This window comes from Amphichorda felina (genome assembly GCF_050947745.1).
Source record: "Amphichorda felina strain 45539 chromosome Unknown scaffold_5, whole genome shotgun sequence".
NCBI classification, from domain to species: domain Eukaryota; kingdom Fungi; phylum Ascomycota; class Sordariomycetes; order Hypocreales; family Bionectriaceae; genus Amphichorda; species Amphichorda felina.
The window spans coordinates 2,839,907-2,864,891 of NW_028145045.1; the positions used below are offsets into that span (position 1 = coordinate 2,839,907).

General features: G+C 55.9%; 9 protein-coding genes across 9 annotated transcripts; 5 read left to right on the forward strand and 4 right to left on the reverse strand.

The window, feature by feature from the left end:
• Positions 1–201: 201 nt before the first annotated feature.
• Positions 202–833, forward strand: ACO1O0_005722 (uncharacterized protein; the record flags this gene model as incomplete). Its single annotated transcript, XM_083195130.1, has 2 exons — positions 202–510; positions 585–833. The coding sequence occupies 2 exons, from the start codon at positions 202–204 to the stop codon at positions 831–833; spliced, it is 558 nt and encodes a 185-aa protein (XP_083050043.1).
• Positions 834–3,621: 2,788 nt separating this feature from the next.
• Positions 3,622–4,125, forward strand: ACO1O0_005723 (uncharacterized protein; the record flags this gene model as incomplete). Its single annotated transcript, XM_083195131.1, has 1 exon — positions 3,622–4,125. The coding sequence occupies one exon, from the start codon at positions 3,622–3,624 to the stop codon at positions 4,123–4,125; it is 504 nt and encodes a 167-aa protein (XP_083050044.1).
• Positions 4,126–4,278: 153 nt separating this feature from the next.
• On the reverse strand, positions 4,279–5,683 carry ACO1O0_005724 (uncharacterized protein; the record flags this gene model as incomplete). The annotated part of the gene is made up of 3 exons (XM_083195132.1): positions 4,279–5,142; positions 5,202–5,486; positions 5,633–5,683. 3 exons carry the CDS (start codon positions 5,681–5,683, stop codon positions 4,279–4,281), a joined length of 1,200 nt encoding a protein of 399 aa, XP_083050045.1.
• A 952-nt stretch (positions 5,684–6,635) lies between these two features.
• ACO1O0_005725 (MFS transporter) lies at positions 6,636–8,340 on the reverse strand (the record flags this gene model as incomplete). Its single annotated transcript, XM_083195133.1, has 2 exons — positions 6,636–6,904; positions 6,993–8,340. 2 exons carry the CDS (start codon positions 8,338–8,340, stop codon positions 6,636–6,638), a joined length of 1,617 nt encoding a protein of 538 aa, XP_083050046.1.
• A 902-nt stretch (positions 8,341–9,242) lies between these two features.
• Positions 9,243–11,315, reverse strand: ACO1O0_005726 (ankyrin repeat domain-containing protein; the record flags this gene model as incomplete). Its single annotated transcript, XM_083195134.1, has 1 exon — positions 9,243–11,315. One exon carries the CDS (start codon positions 11,313–11,315, stop codon positions 9,243–9,245), a length of 2,073 nt encoding a protein of 690 aa, XP_083050047.1.
• Positions 11,316–13,153: 1,838 nt separating this feature from the next.
• On the forward strand, positions 13,154–15,824 carry ACO1O0_005727 (transcription factor domain-containing protein; the record flags this gene model as incomplete). Its single annotated transcript, XM_083195135.1, has 6 exons — positions 13,154–13,284; positions 13,345–13,358; positions 13,427–14,299; positions 14,358–14,723; positions 14,791–15,602; positions 15,681–15,824. 6 exons carry the CDS (start codon positions 13,154–13,156, stop codon positions 15,822–15,824), a joined length of 2,340 nt encoding a protein of 779 aa, XP_083050048.1.
• A 2,755-nt stretch (positions 15,825–18,579) lies between these two features.
• Positions 18,580–19,874, forward strand: ACO1O0_005728 (uncharacterized protein; the record flags this gene model as incomplete). Its single annotated transcript, XM_083195136.1, has 3 exons — positions 18,580–18,755; positions 18,831–19,305; positions 19,362–19,874. The coding sequence occupies 3 exons, from the start codon at positions 18,580–18,582 to the stop codon at positions 19,872–19,874; spliced, it is 1,164 nt and encodes a 387-aa protein (XP_083050049.1).
• A 1,682-nt stretch (positions 19,875–21,556) lies between these two features.
• Positions 21,557–22,892, forward strand: ACO1O0_005729 (uncharacterized protein; the record flags this gene model as incomplete). Its single annotated transcript, XM_083195137.1, has 3 exons — positions 21,557–21,726; positions 21,810–22,293; positions 22,356–22,892. The coding sequence occupies 3 exons, from the start codon at positions 21,557–21,559 to the stop codon at positions 22,890–22,892; spliced, it is 1,191 nt and encodes a 396-aa protein (XP_083050050.1).
• A 354-nt stretch (positions 22,893–23,246) lies between these two features.
• Positions 23,247–24,167, reverse strand: RBT7 (ribonuclease T2-like protein; the record flags this gene model as incomplete). The annotated part of the gene is made up of 2 exons (XM_083195138.1): positions 23,247–23,911; positions 23,969–24,167. The coding sequence occupies 2 exons, from the start codon at positions 24,165–24,167 to the stop codon at positions 23,247–23,249; spliced, it is 864 nt and encodes a 287-aa protein (XP_083050051.1).
• Positions 24,168–24,985: the final 818 nt, after the last annotated feature.

Below are 24,985 nucleotides of genomic sequence, written 5' to 3' on the forward strand. Positions count from 1 at the left end.
GTACTCAAATGTGTGAGAGTCTAGAGCAGAAATGAAGACGATGGGTTCGGTCACTATCTTCTAACTCTATATTAACCCCAGCCGACTCTTTGACTCCCACCAAGTCCAAACAATACACACTCTCAACGCTCGTCAGCCAGTACCCAGAAATAAGAAGAAGTTCCAACACTCTAACAAAAAATCTTCCTTCCTTTCATCAAGATGCATCGTACCTATCTGGCGCTCGTTGTCATCGCCGCTACCAGCGGTACCCATGCCGAGAAGGGTTTCAAGCTAGGTGCCGCCATGGGTGAGATGCAAAGCGGCACTTGGCAGAACCCCAACCAAGAGACAACATATCACGAGTTCATTGTTATTGACGGCGAGGATATCTGCACCGCGCCTGACTTCTGCATTGACAGCGGCTGCGAGAATGATCCCAGCCCAGGCCCTTGGCTCAATTGGTGCGGCCCCGAGAGTACCATCGAGATTGACGGCACCGAGTACAAGATTGGGGCGGATGGCGACCCCGTAAGTCGAAATACAGGGCCCCTTTTGCACCTGTTGTCGCTGCCTATAGTTATGTGCTGACTTCAGTCCCCCAGTGTGGCGAGGATGTCCCGAATGACAAGGGATCCGAGAATCAGGGGAAATTCTACGCCTGGGTTCTAAAAGCCGAAGATGACTCTAAAAAGGGATTTTGTCAATTTGATAGTAGCGACATCGAGACCTGCGTCATCGGCCTTGGGAGTGAGCCCCGGAGCACTAGTATCACCTGCGAGATGCATGACAGTATCGAGGAGATGGAGGCGTTGCTGGGCATTGGGGGTGTAAGTATTGGTTTTAGAAGGTAGAGGATAGTGTTGTTGTTGCTATGTTGAGTATAAGTGGTACATGATCCCATGTACTATCCCACTTGCTGTTGTCCGTCTTGCTATGTTAGATAAACATACCACGACCGACGGGCCCTCGACAATATACATTGTACAAAGTATAGATGATGGCTGTCCTCTCCGGAGACACATATTCCCATCTATCTCCAAAGGCTTCTTCAAGCCCATTCCATAAAGTAAACCTACGCCACTGGAAAATGTACTAGGAGAATATCTTAGACTCCTGGGTCTTTATCTTCTGTGTATATGTGGAGAGACTCGGTCACGCTACACCAAAAGACAGCCTGTAACTCTAACGACCAATGAGCGTGGATAGCGTCTAACTCCACCGATGCTCTTCTCTATCATAAAAGCCCTAGGTCTTTTTATCTGTCCTTTTCTTATATCAGGTTTTAGATTGACATCTCCCGGCTCGCTGGCAGGTGCTCCTACTGATGATAATACCCCATGCCACAACCATTATCCTCGAGTACCTAGCAATAGACATCTTCATCGACATGGGTATCATTCACCGGACATAGCTGCGCCCACGCAGTAGATGAAGCAATTATGAAGGCTTCCCCCAGATAGTTACTCATCTGCGCCCAGAATAGAGTTGGATTATATTGTAACCAAGGTTCGCTCCGCGATCAGCCATAAGATGTTAGGAGATTGAAGATATATAATCATCTACAAAGCTTTGAGGAAGTTCATATGTATGTAAACAGGCCAAAATCCTCACAGCCCCCGAAATTTGTCAACTCTGCAACACCTACCACAAATCCACTCTTCATTGTTCTAAGCACTCCAAAACGGACCACATCATTTAAAATGTCTGAATACGACGTTCTAACCCCCTCGGACATCGAAAACCTCGAACCCCAAGGCCTCTTTGGACCTTGCACCCACCGCGGCACCAGGAAATTACACGTATGTCGCCTCACGTGCCAGGAAGCCCCCTTGATGTCCACTTCGACGACCAAGCCACCTTTGTGATCATCCCCGTTTAGCTCATGTCCCGCGCTACCTTGGAGTACGTTGGATTCTCCGAGGAAAAATCTAATGAATTGTAGGAGTCTTAGTCGAAAGAGGCCCCAGGATCCCCCAGTCGAGAGGCTGACGACGTAGGAATCCAAACGGCCTTTTTCGACTTTCTTATTGGATATTTTAACCTGGACTTCGACCCCTTTTCGGAAGACGACCGATGTTGGCGAATGGTCATGGACAAATTCGGGCTAAACTCTGCTGCACAGGAGTTTATTCTCGACCCAGCCTTGAAGTTTGTCCGCCGCCATAAGTCTTGTGTCTACTGGGCGAGAGATATGGTCGAGATGCGCCATTCTGAGCTCCAGGAAATTCAGAGGACGTCCCGGGAAAGATCTGGGGATCTTTGAGGTTCTGGGGAAGCTTGCCTCCCCTGGTTAGTGCCGAGATACCTTGGTTGGTTCCCCACCCTGGGGCTAATGTGTATACACGTGCATATCCTCCGCAATTCTTCTCTGGTTACCTTACATCCAGCTATACACTCATAATGTAGGCCCTGAATGTTAATGGCGATGTGGTCTTGCGTAAGATAGGAAGGCGTTGTTGTATCATTCCAGTTGACCGTTTGGTTGATCGATACACCGCCTTTTTAGATCGTGCGACGATTTATATAGTTGAAAGCTCACTCCAGTTCGATCATGACGTCTTAGTTGGATACCATGGGGAAATAACCGTGTGTCAATTCCGAATTCTGTCGGGGCGGTTAGCTTAGAGCTGGGGAGACACATCCCATGGCGGCTACTGCTGCTAGTGTTACCAATCCTGGTGTCGTCCCCGAGCATCCATGAGCTGCTGTAAAGCAGGAGACCGAGTACAGTATCTGTAGCTGCATGTGTGTTCGTCTATGTGATTGTCACTGCTGTTCATGAGGCTCCCAAGAGGCATCACAAAGTGAGAAACTGGTATGGTCGATACTGGCAATATGTATACCCAATTGCTGACGAGTCTGTAACGAATTTGTGCTGACTGGGTAGATTTATAAGCTTGATCTTGGCGGTGATGCCAGAGCGAACACCCCAGCTATCGGATTTTTCAACACTTCGGAGATGGCGGAACAGGCGGCATTGTCAAGGTATATATATTGCTGTGCTTACTTATCAATCTGTGCATTGATGTAGATTATTTGGAGAATGCGGTATGAATTCGCTGAGAATGGATATGCGTATCATGATCCATTGACGATACGATAGTGCTTATTATTACATCGTATGATATCCTCCCTTCCACTGGGCTTCTTAGAAGCCAGAGGTGGAGCAGAAGTTGGAGACTATTACCCCGTACATGTCGAAATCCAATACTGCATGCAGGTTCACCATGTCCATGTGGCAGCATGTGATTCCCGGGAGTCTCCCCGGCAGCTAAATGACCTGCGACAGGCTTGGCGACGACCAACATGCATGGCCATGGTTCATGGCATGATTGGCATCTGCAGTCCGCCATCTTCGGCATCATTACGCTCTGCAGGACCCTGGCCCCCTTAATAAGGGGCTATTCGCGAATGCAGGCCCCATCTCCGATCGAGAGGTACCATAAAACCCCCGACCTGTCGGTCTGCGCGTCTCCGATCGACCCTCCTCTCCACATCTCCATTCCCATTTCCTCTCTCCCGAAAGACGATCTCCTCCCAGCGCCATCGTCACCACGATCGATCACGGTTCGGCCCGTCGTCCCCCGCTTCAGACTCCTCCCATTCCCCGACACAGACGTGTACACATCCACCCTCCCAATGGCCCACGTCTCGCCCGAGGTGGCCCTGGCCATCACGCGCCAAAAGGCCCGGTACGCGCGGTACGCCGACACCAAGCAGTGGGACAAGTTCGAGAAGGACATTGCGCTCCCCGACGCGCAGTACGCCTACTGCGACTGCGACGGCAAGCCGCTCATGGTGGGCAAGCGGGCGCTCGTCTTCGACTCGGCCAAGTCCATCGCCGCCTTCTACGACAAGTTCTTTGCGCCCCAGCAGACCATGCACAACCTGGGGGTCGGCGACTTTGAGCAGATCGCGCCCGACGAGGTGCGGTCCGTGTTCGGCGTCGAGGACCAGGTCGTCTCCAAGTCCCTGGGCAGCCTGGCCGAGATCCGCGGCGGCGGCTACTACTACACTACGTGGAAGCTGGTGGACGGCGAGTGGTACATCAAGGAGCTGCGCATGGAGCGCACGTACCAGAAGATGACGCTGCTCGTCAGCCTGGTGCTGACGCTGGCGGGCTGGCTGGGCGTGTCGCCCTGAGGATGGGAGGATCCGGTTGGCGCTGCATCATCATCATCATCATCATGTATTGGAATATTGGCAATTGGCATATACTCGTACGCCCACACATGTATCTCATTTACTCATCCGTTCGAATCGCAATCATACCACCAGTTTATTCCCCCCCGCCCCCTAACCACCATCTTGCATATCATCAACATCCACCTCGTCCAAAATACTGCGCTTCGGCCACTCAATCCACGACAGCCAGTCCCCATCCTGCCCCTCCTGCTGGCTAATGCTCTGCTGCCGACACGTCTGCTCCACCATCGCGACAACCCCCCTGCTCCACCCCTCGCTCGCCCACGTCCTGTCCTCGTACGACCGCGCCAGCGCCGCGTAGTGCGCCAGCACCACCAGCGCCATCCAGTGCCCGCCGCCCACCATCTCGACAAAGAGGTCCGGCAGGTGTATCGGCCACGACCACACCGACACGGGCCTCTCCGCGGCGCCCCTGCACGCCGCGTACGTCGCCCGCAGCGCCTCCACCGCCAGGATGCACGCCGTCTGCTCGTTGATCACCTCCGGCGCCATGGGCAGCCGCCGCGCCAGCGCCGTCACCCGGTCCAGCCGGTCGAGGAACCTGCTCCCCTGCGGCGGCGGCGGGGCCGACGGGTACGCGCCCGCGGCGGTGGCAGGGCGGAGCATCTGCGACAGGGGGCCGGACTCGCGCCACTTCTGGATGGGGCGGAAGCCGAGGATGCCCCTCGCGCCCTGGAGGAAGATGAAGGACTGGGCGACGTCGCGCGGGGCGATGTCGCGGTGGAGGGTGTCGTGGTGGGCGACCCAGCAGAGGCTGAGGACGAAGATCATGCTGGCGAGGAAGAAGTAGGCCTCGCAGTTGGCCTCGTCGATGTTGCTGAGGCGGTTGGCAAAGTGCGGCAGCAGCACGTTCTGGTGGTGCGCCGAGATGAGCGTGTAGCGGCCGCGCTCCGAGGGGTGCGTGTGGGCGTAGTGGAGGGCCGACACGGCGAGGAGGCCGTGCATCAGGATCTCCTGGATTGTTGAAGTCAGCCTGGGCATCTTCCTCCTCATCACGGCCAGGATGGACGTACATGGGAGGCGGCAGCTTCGGGGATGGCAGTCCTCCACAGCTCCTCGGTCGCCGAGTCCCGCGAGAGCACCTGGGCAGCGCTGGTGCAGTAGTGATGCATCAGGCGCAGGCTCTGCAGCCAGTCGGCCGGGAAGGGCTGGCTGGGCACATGCGAGGGGGAGTCATGGGTGCGCGGGCTGGAGCCGGCGACCTGCGACGGCGTCTGCTCGAAGCTCTGCAGCCAGCCGGCCGAGATGGTGAGCCCGGGAGGGTGGACGTCGTGGGCCGCGGGGCCGGGCGAGTCATACTGCGAGGTCACGAGTACTGTTTACAGCATGGGATACATCAGCTCATGGTCTGTTATGGCGTGGCATCCCAGGCCAAGGGATGGAGGGCAGGCAGTGAAAGGGGAGGAGAAGGTCCTACCTCTGGGAGACGTCGTCAAGGCATCACCGGCTGCCGCTGGCCGGGCTGGGCGGACACGCTGGGCCCGGCGTCGGGCATTCAACGGCCTGGCCGTCCCCGGAGCCCCGACCTGCTGTGGGGGAGAGTCGAGCAAGCTGCATGCCGCGCTGTGGCGGACGCAATTGGAACACGGGCGCTGCTCGTCGCACTGGTGGTATTGGTGCCACGCGTCAGCATATATACCGGAATAGCAGAAAGATCAGAACATGGTCCCGAGATGCATCGTACCTTGACGCGGCGTGCCTTGCAGCGAAGACAGCCGTTTCGGGACTTTTTATGGCCTAGACGCCTATTTGGCGCGGGCGTGGGCGTGGAGGCCGACATGAAATATTGGCTGAAGACGGGCGGGACGTGGATGGGGGGAGAGGAGCGGGAGGCTCGGGTTCGTATAACACGAGGAAAAGCGAGGGGAAAACGACTGGAAGCGAACGGTGGTGGCTGGCTGTGAGTGGGAACAGGCCCCTGGGGGAATCGGAGCCCCGAGGGACTTCGAATCCCGGTTTTCGGGGGAACGCAGAATCGAGTCAAAGAAGAGCCCAGATCGCTTGCAAAAGACCCAAAAGGCCTCTCCTCCTTGTTGAAGAAGCAGGGATTATACGAATGCGAGGCACCTCCACAAAACTCCACTTCCCGCCCCCCCCTCAATCTCTCCAGACGGCCTAAACCGAACCACAGTCGGACGACTTTTATTCAGACAAAAAGATGGTATTTTGTGTATTGTATATACAATGTGGAGGAGGATTATCTAGTAGTAGTACCTATTCTATTACATGCCGTGGGTATGTATGCACAACGCTGGAACACGCTCTATCAGTCTTAAGACCCAAAATGCGGTGGAAATCATGCTGGACAACGTCCCGTCGGCCTTGGCCAGAGCTAAGCGAGGCGTCCGGACCCCAAACAAGTAGATGCATGTTATATGCATGCACCGTGACACACACAAATGCGACGCACACATGCCGCCAAGCCACAGCCAAAGCCGTTGGTGTTGTTACAGCCGGCTGGCGTCAAACCCGTTGCGCAGCCTCTCGCCGTACCGCTGCATCAGGAACGGGATGGGGAGGAAGGCCAGCGCGATAAAGGCCAGCAGCGAGTTGCCCCATCCCAGGCCCAGCTTGTCGTACATCTTGAGCGCGCACAGCGGCAGCACTCCGCCTGCAATGGACCGCATGATGGTGTTGGCGGCGAGCGCAGAGGCTGCGTACATCGAGTACGTGTCGACGAGGTACATGCTGACGGCCATGAGGCACATGAGGTTTCCTGGGAGAGAAGACATGTCAGAATATGGCATCGGGGGTAGGGGGGATGGGGGATATTGATTGATCAATCCGGAAGAGAGATCACTCACCGATGCCAATCACGCAGAGCCCGATGATGGGGGCTATCCAGTGCGTGTGGTAGTCCGTCGTCCACCCGTAGATGAAGAATCCCACCGGCAGGAACACGGCGCCGTGGGGCAGCAGCTTGAGCCGGACCTCGGGCTTGGCCTTGTTCCCGCCCACGACGCCCTCCTCGCCCGCCGTGCCCATGTTCTTCTTGATCTCGTTGTTGCTGTCCACCGAGAACCACGCCATGCCGATGAAGGACCCCAGGCCCAGGCCCAGGTACACGAGCCCCACCTGCGTCGTGGTGAAGCCGTAGTGCTGCTTGAAGACGAACGTGACCGACGTGAAGAGCAGGTAGAGGTACCCGTACACCAGGACCATGTGCAGCGCAAAGATGGTGCAGATGGGCGAGAAGATGAGCATCTTCATCGGCCGCACAATGGCCCTCCGGAACATCTCCTTGGGCGTCAGCCCCGTGTCCATCTTGGACCGCAGGCGGTCGTTGCCCGTCTCCTTCCGCAGCCGCCTGACCTTGCGCTGGAGGATGACGGGCGCGTACGACTCGCGCATCGTCAGGACCATGACGGCCGAGAGGAAGCCGCTGACAATCGTCACGACCCAGAACACCCAGCGCCAGCCCTTGGCGTCGTGCAGGGCGCCGCCGGCCACGGGGCCCAGCACGGGGCCGATGAGCGGGCCGATGCTGAAGGCCGACATGGCGGCCGCGCGCTTCTCCTGGGAGATCATGTCGGCGATGCTGCCGCCGCCGTTGGTCAGCGGGCACGAGCCAAAGGTGCCGGCCAGGAAGCGGAAGACGACCAGGGCCGCGAAGCTCGGCGCCTTGGCGCAGCCGACGCTGAAGCCGATGAAGCAGATGTTGCAGACGTGGTACACGGGCACGCGGCCGTAGATCTCGGACAGCGGGGCGATGAGCATGGGCCCAAAGGCGAAGCCCAGCACGTAGACGGACACGACAAACGAGGCCATCTCCTGGCTGCTCTCGCCAAAGTCCACCATGAGGTCGGGCACGCCGGGGGCGAAGATGGACGAGGCCAGGGGCGTGACAAAGGTCAGGGCGCTGATGCAGGCGCAGTTGGTGAACTTCATCCACGTGGGCCAGTTGTACGGGTTCTCGGGGTCGTTCTCGCCATCCCACCAGACAATGTTCGGGTCATCGCCGCTGTTTTCGTTGTTGTCGGTGCCGGGGCCGCTGGAGACTTCGGCGTTGGCAGCATTGCTAGCCTCGCCATCCTGGGCGATGGCCGTCTTCTCGATATCTCGGCTGGCATCCTCGCCAGAAATCATGGTGCTTTCACCGGCCGATGGGGGCGGGCTGCCGCTCCCTCGCGATGGTGGTGCTTCGAGCCCCATGGTTGCAAAGCTGCGACCAGAGTGTGTGTAAGTGAACCAACTACTTGGACTGGCTGGCTGTCGAGGATCCAAGCACATGGGAGCCTAAGACAGGCGGGTCGCCACATCTTAAATAAGATGCAGCTCTATCAATCGGGGTCTCGGGACACTCCTCGACCCCCCAAACCCCAGGGACCCCATGATATCTTGCCGTCCTGGCGTGGGGCCAGGAGATTGCTGAGGGATTGGTGCACGATACGAACCCGAACCCGACACGGGCACCATCCGGGGGTTCTGGGGGGAGGGCCCTCCCTCTGGGGATAAATACGTACGCGTATCCTCCGCGTTTCCTCCGCGTGTCCTCCCGCAAGCTTGTTCCATTTGACTTGAATCCTACCAACTCCGACGGGATTGGGCTGAACCACCATTTCCGATCCCCGTGTGACCACCTTGCACCTGAGCATCCCCGCCCAGGTCCCCGACTGCTCTCGCGCCGTTGGGCTCTGCTCCTTGGTACTATGTAATATCACCACTGCAATCTAGAACCAGCTAGTCCACCAAATGTGGCTTGCAGGGCAACGGCCAAGAATAGCGGCGGAGAAATACCCCCCGAGAACTCGGTAACGCCCGAGAAAGCCTTTGCTTCCACGAGTATGCGGATATGGATGGGGCATTGTCGCTAGATACGCCCTTAAGAGCGCAGTGAGGTGAGCCCCAGGATATAATGGAATCGCAGGCAGCATCGCCGTTATGAAAATGGTCACGGGGCGGTGAATCTGCTGGGAGGACCGTCCCGTCCACGAGTAGGTGTGAGAAAAAGAAACAACGAAGCTGGCAGGAGCAAGAAAAAGAAAGGCGGTCGAGAGTGATACTCGGGCTCTCTTCGAGCTTCTGCAATTGCCGTACCTATTACTGATAACTGACTATGAGAGATAGGTCAGAAGTTCGTCCATGAGGTCGGAGCGTAGATTCTCAGCCAGCGTGAGGGCCGTTCGCCCCTGGTTATCAGCCGCCATGATATCGATGCCGGGACTGACTATCAACATTTTGACCACGATCAAGGCCCGCACACGGGTAGAGAAGCTCCACCCTAATCCATCTTCGGTGACGTGTTCAATCGCTGCCAGCAACGGAGTGACGCCGTCGTTATCCCTCGCGTTCAGGTCGATCCCGTCCGCCCCGAGTAGCAGTTCCACAACACCGGCACCCCGATGTCCTAACCTAGTAGCGTGCAAGAGCGGGGAGACCCCATCCTTATTACTCGCATTTACATCAATGTCCGGTACTCCAAGGAGCAGCCTGACGACTCCCTCGTGGCCTCCCTTGGCAGCACACGCCAGCGGCGTGTCCAAGTCCCCGTCCTCGTCCCTGACGTTGACGTCAAGACACTCAGCCTCGAGTAGAAGCTCCACCGCGCAAGCGTTACCAGACGCTGCGTTTTCCCACAGCAGCGCTCTGCCGCTCGGGGACTTGAGAGTCGTGTCCATCACCACCCCGTTGGCCTGCAGAAGGCTGACAGCCTCGGAGCACGAGTCACCCCCCTCGAGCGCACATATCAGCGGTGTGCGGCCGTAGACGTCCACCGTGTTTACGCCAATGCCTGTGTATCCGAGGAGTATCTCCATGACACCCGTATGCCCGGCTGCAGCCGCCACTGCCAAGGGGGTCTCCCCATCTCTGCTTGTGTGATTTAAATCAATGGCATCGGTCGCCTCGAGCCAGAGCCTGACCACCGATTCATGGCCGTAATGCGCTGCAAACCATAGCGGCGTCCGGTTATGGATATCCGAGGCCATGGGGTTGGCCATCCGGGCGAGTAACAGCTGCACCACCGGATAGTTTCCCTCTCCAGCCGCCCACGACAGCGCCGTCCGGCCGTACTTATCTCGGGCATCCGGATCAATTCTACCGTCGGACAGGAAGAGCTCCATGATCTCGGCATCCCCGGGTGAGCTTGGCTGCACCGCCGCAGAAACTTCCTCTCCCGCTGCTGCCCTCCACGGCGCCGGCCGCCCGTACACATCTCGGGCGTCCGGGTCGGCGCTCCTGTTACCTGTTAACAGCCGGGAACCCTCAAACTGGGGCTCGCGTATCCTTGCGGCGTGAAAATAGGGCGTCACCCCCTCCCAGTCTGTAGCGTTGGGATTCACCCGCCGGTCAGCGAGCAGGAGCTTGACCATGCCAATGCGGCCGTAGTTCACGGCATGGATCAGCAGAGTCCGCCTTTCATACCCTCGCCAGTTGAGCATGACCTTGGGGTTGGCGAGCAGCTGTTCCATAACCCGCCAGACGTTGTGGCGGATTGCCCAGTAAAGGGCGCTCCTTTGAGAATAGTCCTCCTGATTTGGGTCCAGGCGAGGATGAGCCAGGAGGAGCATGGCAATGTCATAGTAGCGATAGACCATGGCGGCAATGAGTGGCGTGGAAGGGGCACCTCTCCTGGAGTTGGGGTCTACCCGCTTGTCTGCTAGCAATAACCGTACGATCTCGGTGTGGCCCTTCAATACCGCTGTGATCAATGGGGTTTTGCCGGTACATTCTTGGTAGCCAGGGTCTAGTCTGCCGTCAGAGAGCAGCAGCCTCACCATAGCCACATTGCCATTCTCCACAGCGCAGAACACTGGCGACAACTCCGATTCGAACTCGGGATTCTCGGTGATGTTTATGCCGACGTCGCAAGATGCGCTGAGCAGCACCCTCATGGCCTCGATGTGGTTTTCTCGCGCGGCCACCCCAATCGGCGTGCAATTTCCCTTGCGTGCCACAACCGATGCCCCCCAGTTGAGCGCAGTACGGGCAGTATCCTCCCTCCCGTGCTCTGCGGCCCAGAGCAGGGCAGAGCTCCCGTATTTCCGTGCGTCTAGGCGGTACAGGGTGCTATTGGCGATGGAGTGAAGGCGGCGGCTTGCTTTGGCGAGGCGGCTGAGGCGGCGCCGGGAACGGACGCTCAGCGCAATCATGCTCAGCAGCTCGTCGGGTAATGCGTCCAGCGACATTGTGGAGGCCACGTCCGAATCCCGATCCCAGAGAAGTACTCGTAGAAATGTGACGGAAATAACGAAAGGGTTGGCTTATGGTCTGCGAATTCACGATCAATGAGCAAACACGGCTCGGGGAGAAAAAGAAAGCTGATGATGTGGGCCAACGGTGCCTGGTATTTGATCCAAAGGCTGAGGACCCTGGTCCCCCGCCTGCTGCCTCGCACAGCCTTCTCAACCAACGAAGCTACAGCCAACCAAAAGTAAAGCTCTCTGATTGATGATTTCTCGTGGATTGTCTGGGAGACAGTGTTCATTTCCGAGCACGAAAAAAAAATAAAATATATTCACGTTCTCCCGGCTCGCGGCGAGGAATATGATGGGAGTCAGAGGCAGTAGCTGCAGGTGGAGTCGTGTAGTAATGAAGGCATATCGAAACTGCTATTACTCATATGGGCACGACTATAGTAGCGTAGTAACTTCCAAGTTAGCATAAAAGATGAACGCACATCGACTTGGAGTTTTAAGAGAAGTTTTAAGCAACCCAACATATCCCTACAAGGTTCTACCACTTGTGTAGAGCCCTTGCTAATGGTGAATGCCTGAGTAGCGACGAGCAGCGAACCACATATATGAAGCCTATTTTTTCCAGAAGAGGTCGGAAGCTCTGCTTTTATACTCGGAGAAAACAGATTCAGTTTTTTGTTGGTCTGTCGCTTGGTTTGTTTTTGTTGATATGGTCCTAATCCCTACCTGACCAAAGAGCAGAGTATAAGTCACTATTCGTACGCTCATATATTACTAGGTAGCATTGTAAGAGATTTTGATAATAGTACATAGGATAGAGAATGGGTTTAAAACCGCGTTGGCGCTCCTATGGCCGTCAAAGAGCCCGGAGAAAGCCTTTGGTAAGCATCTATGGGCGTAGAGAGCTTGTTCAATTCAGCCACGATAGAGGTGGACAATTGGCCAGTACCTTGGAACCCTCAGTCACAAGGCGTAAATGGGATTATACCATCCTACATTCTCTGTCATCCAGAAGAGGTTTTTATCTCAAATTCTAATGGGCCTAAACGACACAGTACCGCATGTTATCAATCAAACATGCCAGGCTCTCACATTCATCTAGCATCATCACCGCCATACCACATCAAATCAAGTCAATCGTCAAAGCCAGGTCGCAAATTATTTATACTCGTTCTCTTTTATTATATACTTTTCATCTCGGCCTGGATAAATGCCCTTGACCCCGGTCACTAAGTCTTTCGGTCCAATCTTATATTTGGGCAGTTTGCGTGTAGATGTCTACTAAATTCTGACATGGCTGAGCGGAACCCCTGTGTTCCATGTTGCTCCCCGGTAGAGAAAACACCGGTCAGAGCAGCAGCTTCTGTTTCGCCCCTCTTATTCTCTCCTCTCCACAGAGGGGGTCGTTGTGCTAGCTTGTGGCTTCGACGCGTCCCTTGGCGCACTGCCTCTCCTCCATCAAGATCCAAGAGCCTCTCGAGCTCTTTCATTCCGTGGACATGATCCATGACGTAGACTCTTAGATGTTATTCTCAGCCTCCCAGGAGTCAGGCCATTCCATGTCTCGGCTGCGGATCCGGATCCGCATCGCGGGGAAAAGGTCCCAACTTTCTGGTCGAAACGTTGCAGCGGAGACCCTGGTTCCATGAACCCCGTAAAAGTCATATAGCCGACGGCTAATATCCTCTGCTTGGGGCTGATTTGTCCAAGCACGAGTCCACGACCCTTCCAGACAAACTCAAGGGCTCGCAGATTTTAGAAGCCCATCCTCCTCTCTTCGAGCCATCCATCTCAGGGCTTATATGCACCCGACGACGGCCATGTCTCCAATGGCAGAAAGCCCCAGGTCGCCGACATCGCCAGCCGACGACGGCCAGGTACGCAAGCCGAGGAAGCGCACGCGCAGGGCATGCGACAAGTGCAACACTTCTCGGACGAGGTGCAACGGAGATCACCCCTGGTGAGCACTGACTTCTCTGCATCGAACCCACCGCGGGCCGCTCGCTAACACCCGTCACAGTGGCCGATGCCAAGGTGAGCAGATCGGGTTCCATGCCCCTGCCGACCTGCTTCATGTTCGTCTAACACCATTCAACTGACAGAGTATGGCTATGAATGCCATTATAACCGCCAAGCCAAGAAACGGGGCCGGGTTCCCCTCAAGGAGAAAAGGCACCGGCAAGTGCTCGAGTCCTCGCCCTCGTCGACGACTGGCGAGATCCCCAGCGCCATGGAGGAGGACCAACATGAGCCTTCATCAATACACGACTTCTCCCCCGTACATACACTATTAGACGCCGCCCATAAGACGTCACTCAGTATCCAGCAGCATAAAGTCTCAGCCCCGACCCCCATGGGCTTCGGGCCAACGCCCAGGATGGAAGACTTTGACCAGCTACCACTAGACCACCGGTCCAACGGCAGTCTACAGCAGTCGGAGCTCTCGGGGGGTCTACCGCGGCTCATCATGGGGGGCCATCACCTAGGAGGTAGCTCCAACGGGTCCTTTCACGGCTCTCCATCGGCCCCGGCCTTCTTCGGCACGCCTAACCCGACCCTCAACTTTGGACTCTCCAACCCGGAGGAGCTTGACCGCCCGTCGCCGAGCGCACACTTCTCCGAATGCCGCTACCGCTGCCTCGAGCCGCTGCTGCCGTTCATCGGGAGGAGCTTCCCCGTCTCCGTAGCTTGTGACCTGTTTGACGTCTTCCTCCTGGACCCGGGCGCGTCACTCTGGCGATTCTCGTCGCCCTTTATCCTGACGAGAGTCTTCCGCCGCAAGTCTCTCTTGGGGCCGAACCCTCGGCTCACTTCCCCGGCTCTGCTAGCCACGATACTCTGGTGCTGCGCCCAGACAGCCGATATATCGGTGCTGCTAGTACCGGGATCGAGATCGAAGCTCACTAATGCCCTCTACGAGCTGGCCACTTACCTCATCTCGCGACGGGACCCCGACAGATGGCGGCGTATACATGGTATAGATGGTCCATCGGGTGCTCCATGGTAGAGAGCTGTAGCTGACGAGTTGGATAGGCGGTTTGCAAGTCGAGTACGACCGGGAGCCGGGCCACGTCTTCCCTGATACAACGAGCAGCAACGAGCCTGCCGGCACCGTCGATGATGTTCTGACATTCATCCTCCTCTGCATTGCCGTGTCAGCGGGTGATTTCAAAGCCGACTGCCTCAAGTGGTGGAGCAAGGCAAAGCGGCTAGCCCTGTCGATACGCCTCGACCGGCAGGACGCACCTGGGAACAACGCCACTCCGCGGTCCCTTGCCGAGGTGGAGGCGCAAGAGGAGCGGCGGCGAGTATTCTGGCTGCTCTACGCCGTGGATCGACATCTTGCCCTCTCCTACAACCGGCCAATCGACATCCCTGACTCTATATGTGACGTTTACGGTTGGTGCTGCCTACTTATGACACCGAGGATCTCTAGACTGTTGCCAGGCTGACACTCATTGTGCAGCTCCCCTCCCCGACTGTGTATGGGAAAACCTCGACGACATTAATAACCTGCCCCCCCGAACACTCGGTCCCCCCGTCACCATCACGGGCACCGGCTTCTTTGAATACTTTCTTCCCCTGATGGTCATTCTAGGGGACATCATCGAGGTCCATCACGGCCAGTTCCACCCACGCCTCGGCAGCTTGGACAAGAAGTACGCTGAGGGCGTCATCGCCGAGCTCATCGCAGGCTGCGAGGCCAGCCTCGACCACCTCGCTCGCCGATACAACATCGACAGGCCCGCCGCCGTCGCCCCCCAAGCGCCCATGCGCATCAGCAACATCCTCACCGGCGCTCGCGATCGCCTCGCCGACGCCCCACGGGCCGTGCCAGTCCCAGCCCCAGCCCCAGCCCCAACACCGCCCACCGAGGCCAGCAGCAGCAGCAGCAGCAGCGGCCACCTCGACGTGCGCCTCGTCGTCGCCTACAGCACCTTCATCCTGCACGTGCTGCACGTGCTCTTCTACGGCAAGTGGGACGCCATCAGCATGCTCGACAACGAGGACGACTGGATCACCACGCCGCGCTTCGCAGAGTGCGCCTCCCACGCCATCGAGGCCTCCGAGGCCGTCGCCGACATCCTACGCCTGGACCCGGAGCTGACCTTCATGCCCTACCTGTTCGGCATCTACCTGCTGCACGGCAGCTTTATCCTCCTGCTGTTTGCCGACCGCATGCCACAGCTGGGGCAGAACCAGAGCGTTGAGCAGGCGTGCGAGACGATAATCCGCGCGCACGAGGTGTGCGTCGTGACGCTGAGCACCGAGTTCCAGGTTGGTTTTTTTTTCTTTTCACGTCTCATCACATTCTACCGAGAATCACATCCGCTGACTGAACTAACTAAAACACAGAGAAACTTTCGTCGTGTGCTGAGGTCGACGCTGTACAATGTCCGCGGGGGCAGCGCGAGCGGGCGCGAGGAGCATCGCCTGGCCAGGAGGCAGGTTCTCTCGTTATACCGCTGGACGAGGGGGGCCAAGGGCCTGGGGATCTGATGGGGGCAGTTTCATGTTTGCGTGCTGTGTCGTCGATCTTTTGGTTTGCCTACATCTAATATGTACGGATAGCGATACCCGAGCGTTGTCGTTTTGCTTTATTATCTGCGTAATAATAGTCGAGTTACCTTGTCTTTCTCAATAGAATAGACAGATTATTTTCCACGAGGCGGGTCTGTCAGCTGTGAGGCATGTGAAGGAGGAAATATTAACCGACGGCTTTTTTGCTCCATCGCCCCCTGCTGCTCAGCTGATCCACTTCCGCCTGATCATCTGCAGATCCTCCCGAACCGGGGAGATCTGGGGAACGATTGTTGCTGCTCGATAAGTAATCATACGATGTAAATATCTGCATTGATTCCGCTCTTGCAACGTTTCTGCTGTACGGATGGTAATAACTCGTCAAGTGGCCTACGAGGGAAGAAGTGATTTGAAGGGGCGAATAATTCAATGGTCCAAGGACCTATTGGCTCTGGTAAACGGAGTGAGGCTACAGCGTGGGTGCCCTATGGTCGACGTCGACACACCCGAGCATAAAAAGCAAGCTTGACCTGCGTAGAGGGGCGGCCTATGAGCAAGACCATGGGGAAAATGAGTAGCTCTCTCTGCCTGAATATGCAACCACTGACGTAGAATTCACATTGCTGTGCAACGTTTCGTGATGGGCGATCGTTGGGCTGACCTGGTCAAAGCCAGGCAACAGGAGGCAGAGCAGTGGAGTCCAAGATAAGAATGCATTGCTTACATGTACTACCTTATCTTCAACACGTGGAGTTTGCGCCCCGATGTGGCTTTTTCCATCTGTTGGCGAGGCACGGGTGACGGACTGTGGCTGCGAAGATAGAACGTGGTGCATCATCTACTTCATGTCGCCGTATATAACTTTGATCAAGTACGAATAACGGATATCTTTATCTTCTCAGGCAAAAGCCCTTTTCAAGGTCATGAGACTGGGACTAGAATTTATACCGTAGGGGGCAAATCTTACAGCGTATTTTACAAAATGATGGCGCGACAAATCACTTGTATAGAATATAAATGCGTGCTGATTATGTTTATACGACTATTAGTATAGAACAGGGCCCCAGACCACGTCCCGGGAGCTTATCTCATACCCTCCACCTGTCAAATAGCACTGACAAGAGTCGGTGCTTCATTAGGTAGACTATCCGTACTGTGGTACCGCGAGACCATGCCCAGCACCTGATTCCCCCAGGAGTTGTCAGGGGTGGTTGATGAGGGTGCCCACGTGGCCACGGACTCGCTGCCAAGGGCACAACTTCACAGAAGCCGTAATCCATTTCTTCGGAGACCAACAGTCTCGTCCTTCCTTATTACTTGCTTCTATCTACCATCGAACTCCCCATCCTTGAGATACAAGTTCAATCGAGACGTACCTCTTCTCTCTCTTCATCTTCCACTCTGGCTTCTGACAATATTACACTACTAATATACGTAAAGAGAACGTTCTCTCTCCTCTTTGTTTCTATTTCCCATCTTTTAGCGGGCAGTAGCCATGTGGTTGCGAGATTAAAAGCCAGCACCGTCGCAGATATATTTCTGGTAATGGTAATTTGCACGACAATAAGGCATTTGATCATCACGAGTCCGACTGTGCGGCAATCTTCTGTTGATTTTCTAGCATCTTATGCTTCTAAAATTATCTTTCCACTTTTCCCAATCTGCTGAGGCTGACCTGCTGTATCCGTCTTGACTCGAGCCCTGGTCGCGGAGATCTTGTGGCCCTACTACGACGCGACCAACTTTGGTGTAACAATAGAGGTGTATGGCTTCGTTGGCAGTTAGCTATTATAATGTAATAACCAGGATGGTATTATGGCAATACTCAACACCATCGTGGGATCCGGGCTGGTATCAGTTGTTTGGAAGGAAAAGAACACTAGGATGGCTGGAGGGACATATGCACTCCGTACAGTCGACCCATATTTAATTTTGCAAGGCGACTGGAGGCTGTTTCCTTATACAACAATTGCTCAGGGGTGTACTACACACAACTCTGACCTGCAAAACCTCCATCAATACTCTGACGAGTCGGATTGTTCTAAGCAATCAAGCAGAGTGATGTTTCAAGGCAAGACACCGAGGCAGTGCTCTGTTGCGGCACCGCCGTGATCCTGCATGATATCGATGCATCCACAGCGAGCAGGGATGCGAGCTGGAGGCGTGGCCGGTACTGGTAGGGCTGGTCAATCACTTGAAACCCGTGCCAAGCTTTTTGGAAGGCTTGTTGTATAATTTTGGCCACAACCTTCATACTGAGTGTGATGCTGCCATGTATTCATGGTTATCTCTCCGAAATCAAGACGTCACTTCATTGCCTGTATTTGGTTTGAACAAGACTGTCATCTGTCATTCGGTCTTTTGCTGGTTAGCAAGGTTGGCTATCCATACCGTACGGAGTAGTGTTCAACGTGCGGAATAGTACTGATGAGGAATTCCCCGAACAGGGCCTCCCCTACATACCATGTCCAAGGGGTCTCGATGAAGAGCTTGAAGCGTCTCGCCCCCTTTGACGATCAACACGCAGGAATTACTGGCCGCATCATCATACATGAGTTTGTGGAGAAAGGTCAAAAATTGGCACGAGAGATATGGCCTGGGAGAACGTGCCCGTGCCCGTGCCCCATCCATTACCGAGTGTCTGCCACACCGTCGAGTGTTGTATTTTCCCCCTTTGCCCACGTCTCGCACAGAAACATTGCGCGCCAACGAACACCGCCTCCAAACAGCAACAATGGCCGACGAGTACATCAGCGCCATCATGCATATGACTGACGGTGCCTTGGCAGCGGCCTTTACCCTGGCTACTGCTGCCGTGGGCGTCGTGACATGCATCCGCGGGCGCCGTCATAGCGACCCGGCGCGGGTAGGCACTTCATGGCTCAAGCTGACGTTTCTGTTGTCGTTCTTGTGAGTCGAGACCTCGTTTCCGAGGCTACATGTATCCTATCTCTTTCTTGACTCGGCTAACGTGTCCTTTCCCAGCGGTTACATCCTCACTGTACCCAGGAGCGTTGCGTTCGGAATGGCGATGCTCTATAATTCGTACCTCATCCGCATGGGCGACGAGTTTGATATCGCGTCGCAAGCATTTTTCAGCTTGGCGGAGACCGCATTAGTTATAACGTGCCTCGAGATAGGCATCGGCTTCATATACGCTCTCGAGCGGCAGTATACCTGGTCGCAGAAGATAATTCGCATCATCGGCTTCATCAGCGTCGCCCTCCTATTTATCCTCATTGTCACTTGTGGTGGTCTCTACGGCTCGTGGTTGGGTGGCCAACCTAGTGACGACTTTGGAACAGAGAGCATGTTTCATTACATGTGGGTGAATCCGCTGCTTCATGCCAACGGGCTGGCCATTGCTATAGCTTCCTTCATCCTGGTCCTCGATGTTTTCATAATGGTGCAGGCTGCCATGGTCAGGCATGAGTACCGCATCGTTGAGGCTTCCCGTCAGGTAGGTTAACGACATCCCTCCAACCGGTGGCCCTTCCAGCTCACAGGTATCCGCAGACCGTGAACCTCTACCTCGTCGCTACCGTGCTTGCCCTCGTCCATCAGCTCTGGAGGGTTGCCCGCGTCTGTCTATTATTCTTTACCCCGCTTGGCATACCGTCGCAGGCTAAGTTAATGACACCTCCCAATATTATCCTCTCTACCGTCATCTGGTTCATCATCCTTACCCTTCTTTTCTGCGTCGCTGGCCGCCGCCACAATGGCCTCTGGACCACCCTGCAGCCCTGGATGAACGGAATCGAACCTACCCTCGTCTCACGTCAGCGGGTGGCCGAGTACGACCAGCAACAGGAGAAGGAGATGGCGTACAGCCCGGATCCTATGTACTCGCCGCCTGGGAACTATACGTATCAGACGCAGCCGCAGGAGCTGGTGGCTATTCTGGGCCCGTGCGAGCTAGAGTCCTGCTCTGCGCCGACAGAGGTCCCAGCGGAGGGGCCGGCACAAATGCTGCCAAATACCCTGCCGTCCCACTCATCCAGGCATTCCAAGCATGAGATGAAGGGTTAATACGTCTCGGGAGGGTATCAGGAGAGACTAAGGGGGTATTACATGGGAAAGGGCATGGGTAGGAGTTCGGCGACTTGTTTGACAGGGCAAGCGGCATAGACATTCGCTATGTTAGCCACATAATAGACCTATATACATATATGTATATGTAGGTGATACGAAATGATCAAACTACATGAAACTACGACGTTTATAGCCAGTCCCTTCAAAAAAAAAACCATATAGACTCGGTAAGCTGCCTCATGGGGACTAGCGGGCGGACGGGACAAGTATTATAAAACTATTACAAGATAGTTTTACGCTAGATGGACAAAGCTATGAGTGCGAGACTATATATCTGATTATACTACTCGGATAAATAGGTGGAGGCATATGCTCTCTTCCTTTTGTTTGTATCTACCCTCTTTTAAATAGCGATAACTTTGCGGTCACAACCGGATAGACGGAGGTCGAAAAGAAGCACCTTCGCAGATATTAAACATGCCAATACCTACTAATAGTTAACTAGCTAGCTGCACCCCTCTCGGCCGGCTGGAGGCCCCGAGTCTGGCAGAGATCTTGGTCCAGCTAAGCCGCGACAAAAATTCGGTGCTAATTTACTGGTAACTTAATACTCAGGTGGTGGTGGAAGACAGTGAAATGTTTCAATAGGTGGGATGCTGCCATGGTTGCCACTATCGTGGGATCCATCCGGCCTGGCGGGTCAGATGTTGGAGGAAGGATACAGTGTTTCTGGAGGGATTGATATGTATTGAAAGGCCATCTGCACTCTTCTTTGCCCAGTGAATTCTCAAACCAATGCGTACCTGCTGTCTTCACTTGACACATCCCTGCGGATCCTGCCTCTCCATGAGCTCACGATCCAGAGTGCACAACGCAATCCATTCGAAACAAAGAATGTACTTTATATGGACTTCATGCTCTCACATGTTCTTAGCAGACTTGAGGCCACTCGAGGAATGGCTCAGCATCAAGTCGAGCTCGTTCATTTGATCCAAGTTTCAAGATGAGACGCCAAGGCACTAAGCAAGGCTTTATTGCTAAAAAAAAATACATACAGGGGATCGATGGCCTCTAGAGGCACTTGGCGCTGCGCGATTGGGACACTCGCCTCCGCTGCATCTACAACAAATAGGGGTATGCGAGGTGGAGATCTTGGTAGGGCTAATCGGCAGCTCGCACGTTCTTCAAACTTCCTGGGGAACCTTGGAGATGTTTCGACAACAAACTACACTATATGCTGCGAGTTTATGGATGTCTTTGACGTCGAGAAGTCGCTCCATTGCCCGGTTTTAGTTTGGACCAAGCAGTCGTGGGCATGGCATTTGGTGGCCTTGCCAAGCCCCAAAGGCGACGACAGACTAATAGATAATAATATGTAGTACTGTCTGCTCCGTACAGATGGGGAATCCTCCGAACCGGGGCCCCTGCAAGGGGCCCGTTTGACGACCCATACCCGACAACGACTGGCCGGCTGTCAGATGGATACATTTTTAACCTCTCGAAACGAGATTACCGGTACGGAGTACGGAGTACACTCGCAGAGATCGAATTGCTTGGCGGTTCCCCCCCTCGCTTGTCGGCTCTGCGACAGCTTCAAATTCCCAACTCTCCTCCTTCGCCAACGTCTCCCACGCATGTAGAGATATTGCCCCAATCAACACCGCCACCCAACGGCGACAATGTACGAGAATTATGGCCTCTCGTGGTTAATCCACGGCGGCATAGCGGCTGTCTTTGCCCTGGCCATTGGTGCCGTGGGCATCGTGACATGTGTCCGCGGGCGTCGTCACGCTGACCCGGCACGGTTAAGCATGTCATGGCTCAAACTGGCGTTTATCCTATCGTTCCTGTGAGTCAAGATATTCCATCACAGAGGCCATCGCTTCCACCTTTTGTTGCTTGTGTCGGCTAACAACTCCCCTCCCCGCCCAGCAACCTTATCCTCAGCGCAGCCAGCAGCATCATAACAGGCGTGATGATGCTCTCCTACAGCGGCAGCTCGCCCGGTTATACCGACAACCTCCAGCGCATTAGCAATGATATAGGCGTCGCATCGGGGGTCACCTACAGCCTGTCCGCGGTCGCATTCATCATGACGTGCGTGGAGATGGGGCTTGGTTTTATGTACGCCCTCGACCGGCAGCGCACCAAGCCGCAGAAGATGATACGCATCCTCGCCCTCATTGGCGTCGTCATACTGGCCATCCTGACCATCGCTCACGCTGGCATCTACGGCTCGTTGCTGAATGATATCTACGATCTCACGACCCCCTTTGAAACGTTGAGGGGCCGCATGTCACACACCACCAGATTGTCCACGGCCAAAAGCGTTATTACTCTAGTCCTCAACATTGCCATCTTGTTCCAAGCCGCCATTGTCAAGCACAAGTACCGCGCCATCCAAACATGCCGCCAGGTACGCCAGCACCATTCTCTCCCTTATCTTCTTGCCCCATGTGACTCACATGCGTTCTACAGACCGTGACTCTTTACCTCGTCGCCACCATCCTCATCCTCATCCGCCAGATCTGGAACCTCATCTACGGCAGCGTAGTAAACTACACCCAAGACTCTCAATTGGGATACCCCTCCGCCAGCGTACCCACCGACATCATCCTCAACATGGTCCCCTGGCTCATCGCCCTCGTCCTGCTCTTCTGCGTCGCCATCCGCCGCCACAACGGCCTCTGGACCACCCCACAGCCCTGGATGAGCGGCGTCGATCCCGCCCTCGCCACGAGCCAGCCGCAGCAGGCCTGGTACGGCCAGCAGCTGCAGCAGCAGCAGCAGCAGATGATGTACAACCCGGTGCCCATGTACCCGCCGCCGGGACCCGTCATGTACCAGCAGCAGCAGCCGCACCCTCAGCAGCTGGGCCCCAACATGGACCCGTACGAGCTGCATACCAACTCGGCGCCGTCTGAAGTGCCAGGGGAGGAGGTGGCACACATGGCCCCGGGCGGGCAGCATTACTACCCGGCGGGGCAGAACCATGTCGTGCATGAGATGAAGTGATAATACGCCTCGGCATGGCAATGAGAGAAGCGGCTTGTGTTATTGCATGTACAGGAAAGAAGAGATGTTGGAATTTGGCGACATGATACCAGAACAAGCGGGATATATGAATTTGTCAATCATACCATGTATATATATATATATATGTACGTTTACAGTGTAATGATAAACTACATGGCTTTCATGACGGATCACTTGAATACACAATCAATCGCATGGTACACAACGTGATTAGTTTGTCTCCTCTTCATCTCATCATTTCTTCATTTAGCTATCCTATCTATCATGAGTCCTTGACGACTCTGGACACGGCCGAGATGCGTGATCACGTCCCGAAAGGTACTGGTCGACCTTTTACTTGCTACCCTTGAAGGAGGCAGGGGAGATGGGGTTGACGGGAGCAAAAGGGCGGGTCTGGGGCTTGATGCCGCGGCGGGCCTTGGTGGACTTGTTGCCGCTCTTGGACGGGTAGCTGACCTGGTCAGGGCAGTCGGTGCTGCCGGTGCCCGTGGGGTCGACGGCCTTGAACTCGCCGTCCTGCAGGGAGCCCTTGACGTTGTAGGTGTACCAGGCCTCGTTGAGGATGTCGCCGTCGCAGCCGAGCTGAACGGCGGCGCCGTGCTTCTCGTCGAGGGCGGCCTGGATGTCGGAGAGGGCGTAGGTCTCGGAGCCGGGGGTGATGCCGGCGTCGGCGAGCCAGTCGTGAGTAGGAAGGCTCTTGAAGAGCTCGACGGCGCGCGCAAAGTAGTGGACGGCCTCCTCGGTGGACTCGTAGTCGGTGTAGCAGTCAGGCTCGAGGGTGCTGATGCAGGTGCCGTGCTTGCCCCACTCGTGCTCCCAGAAAGTCTCGTCATCGCCCTTGTAGTCCTTCCAGAAGGTCTGCATGTCGCTAAGGGTGCTGGTGGCACCGAAGGACTCGAGGATGTCGGTGATGTTGCTGTACTCGCGGCTAGAGTCGCACGAGGCAGGGTAGGTCCCATCGCACCAGTCAGGCCAGAGGCCATGGATGGTCCAGGAATCTGGTCAAGTCAGTCGTCATGATGGTAGGACGGCGGCTAGGGGGGGAGAGGACGCACCATCGGGACCAGTGACCGGGTCGGTGTCCCAGAACTGGGTCAGGACCAGCTGTCCGGAGGTGATGAAGCAGCAGGTGTCCTCGACGGCAGTGCTGTTCTGGCAGGAGAACTCGAGGTCTCCTCCCTGGCAGGTCGGGGGGTCGGCGAAGGCCGTTGCGACGAGGGCCGCCAGGGGCGCGAGGGCACGGAGAGGAGCCATGTTGACGATGGTGACAATGGCGGGCTCAAGATGGAGTTGTCAGACCAGAAAGCTCAGCCGCCTCTGTTGCCGGGCCCGGTGGCCCTTTTATCGCCGCGGGCGCATGGAAGGCGTGGAGATGGATGTCCCAGAGCTGCCAGGCGGCCATCGTGTCGCAGCTCCTCAAAGGAGTAGAAGTTTGGACAATCATTGGGCGCTTTGGCGGTGGCCTTGACAAAAGCGGTAGGTCGCCAGCCCCGGCCTCCTGGATGGACCTTTGGACGGGTGATGGGGGTCGGTCGAATCAAGGGGCAGAGCCGCGCACGATGCCCCCAGTTGCAAAAGATCCCCCCCAGCGACTCCCTGCAATCAGCAGTCGCTGGTGGTGGCCACTGTGGCAGTGATGCCCGTTGCAGAAGGACGTCGGGGTGCGTTTGAAACCATCTGCCGATCAGTGGCCGAGAGTGCCGTTGGTCGCCCACGAGGGCAGGCCGTGGCCGGCTTGAGGGCGTCAGGCGTCAGAGAGTTGAGACGCAAGTCTCAGCGAGTCCACGGTAGTGGGCCGTGGCGTCCAGCGGGTGGCGGGCTGGGCAGGCGCTTGGGGCAGTGCCAAGGAGGGCGCCCACAGATTTCCCACAGATTGCCCAGAGATCCACGACCGATGGCCCGGCAGTGACCGGCACCTGGATGCTTGACTGTTTATTATTGCCATCCAATCCTGCTGTTTGGACGGATGATGATGATGACCCGCAGAGTCCAACCTTTGGCAGCTGGGCAGCGATAAGGGACGTATCAGTGGAGCGGGGTCGGTCAGGCACAACCGTCTTGCGTCGTTCCTT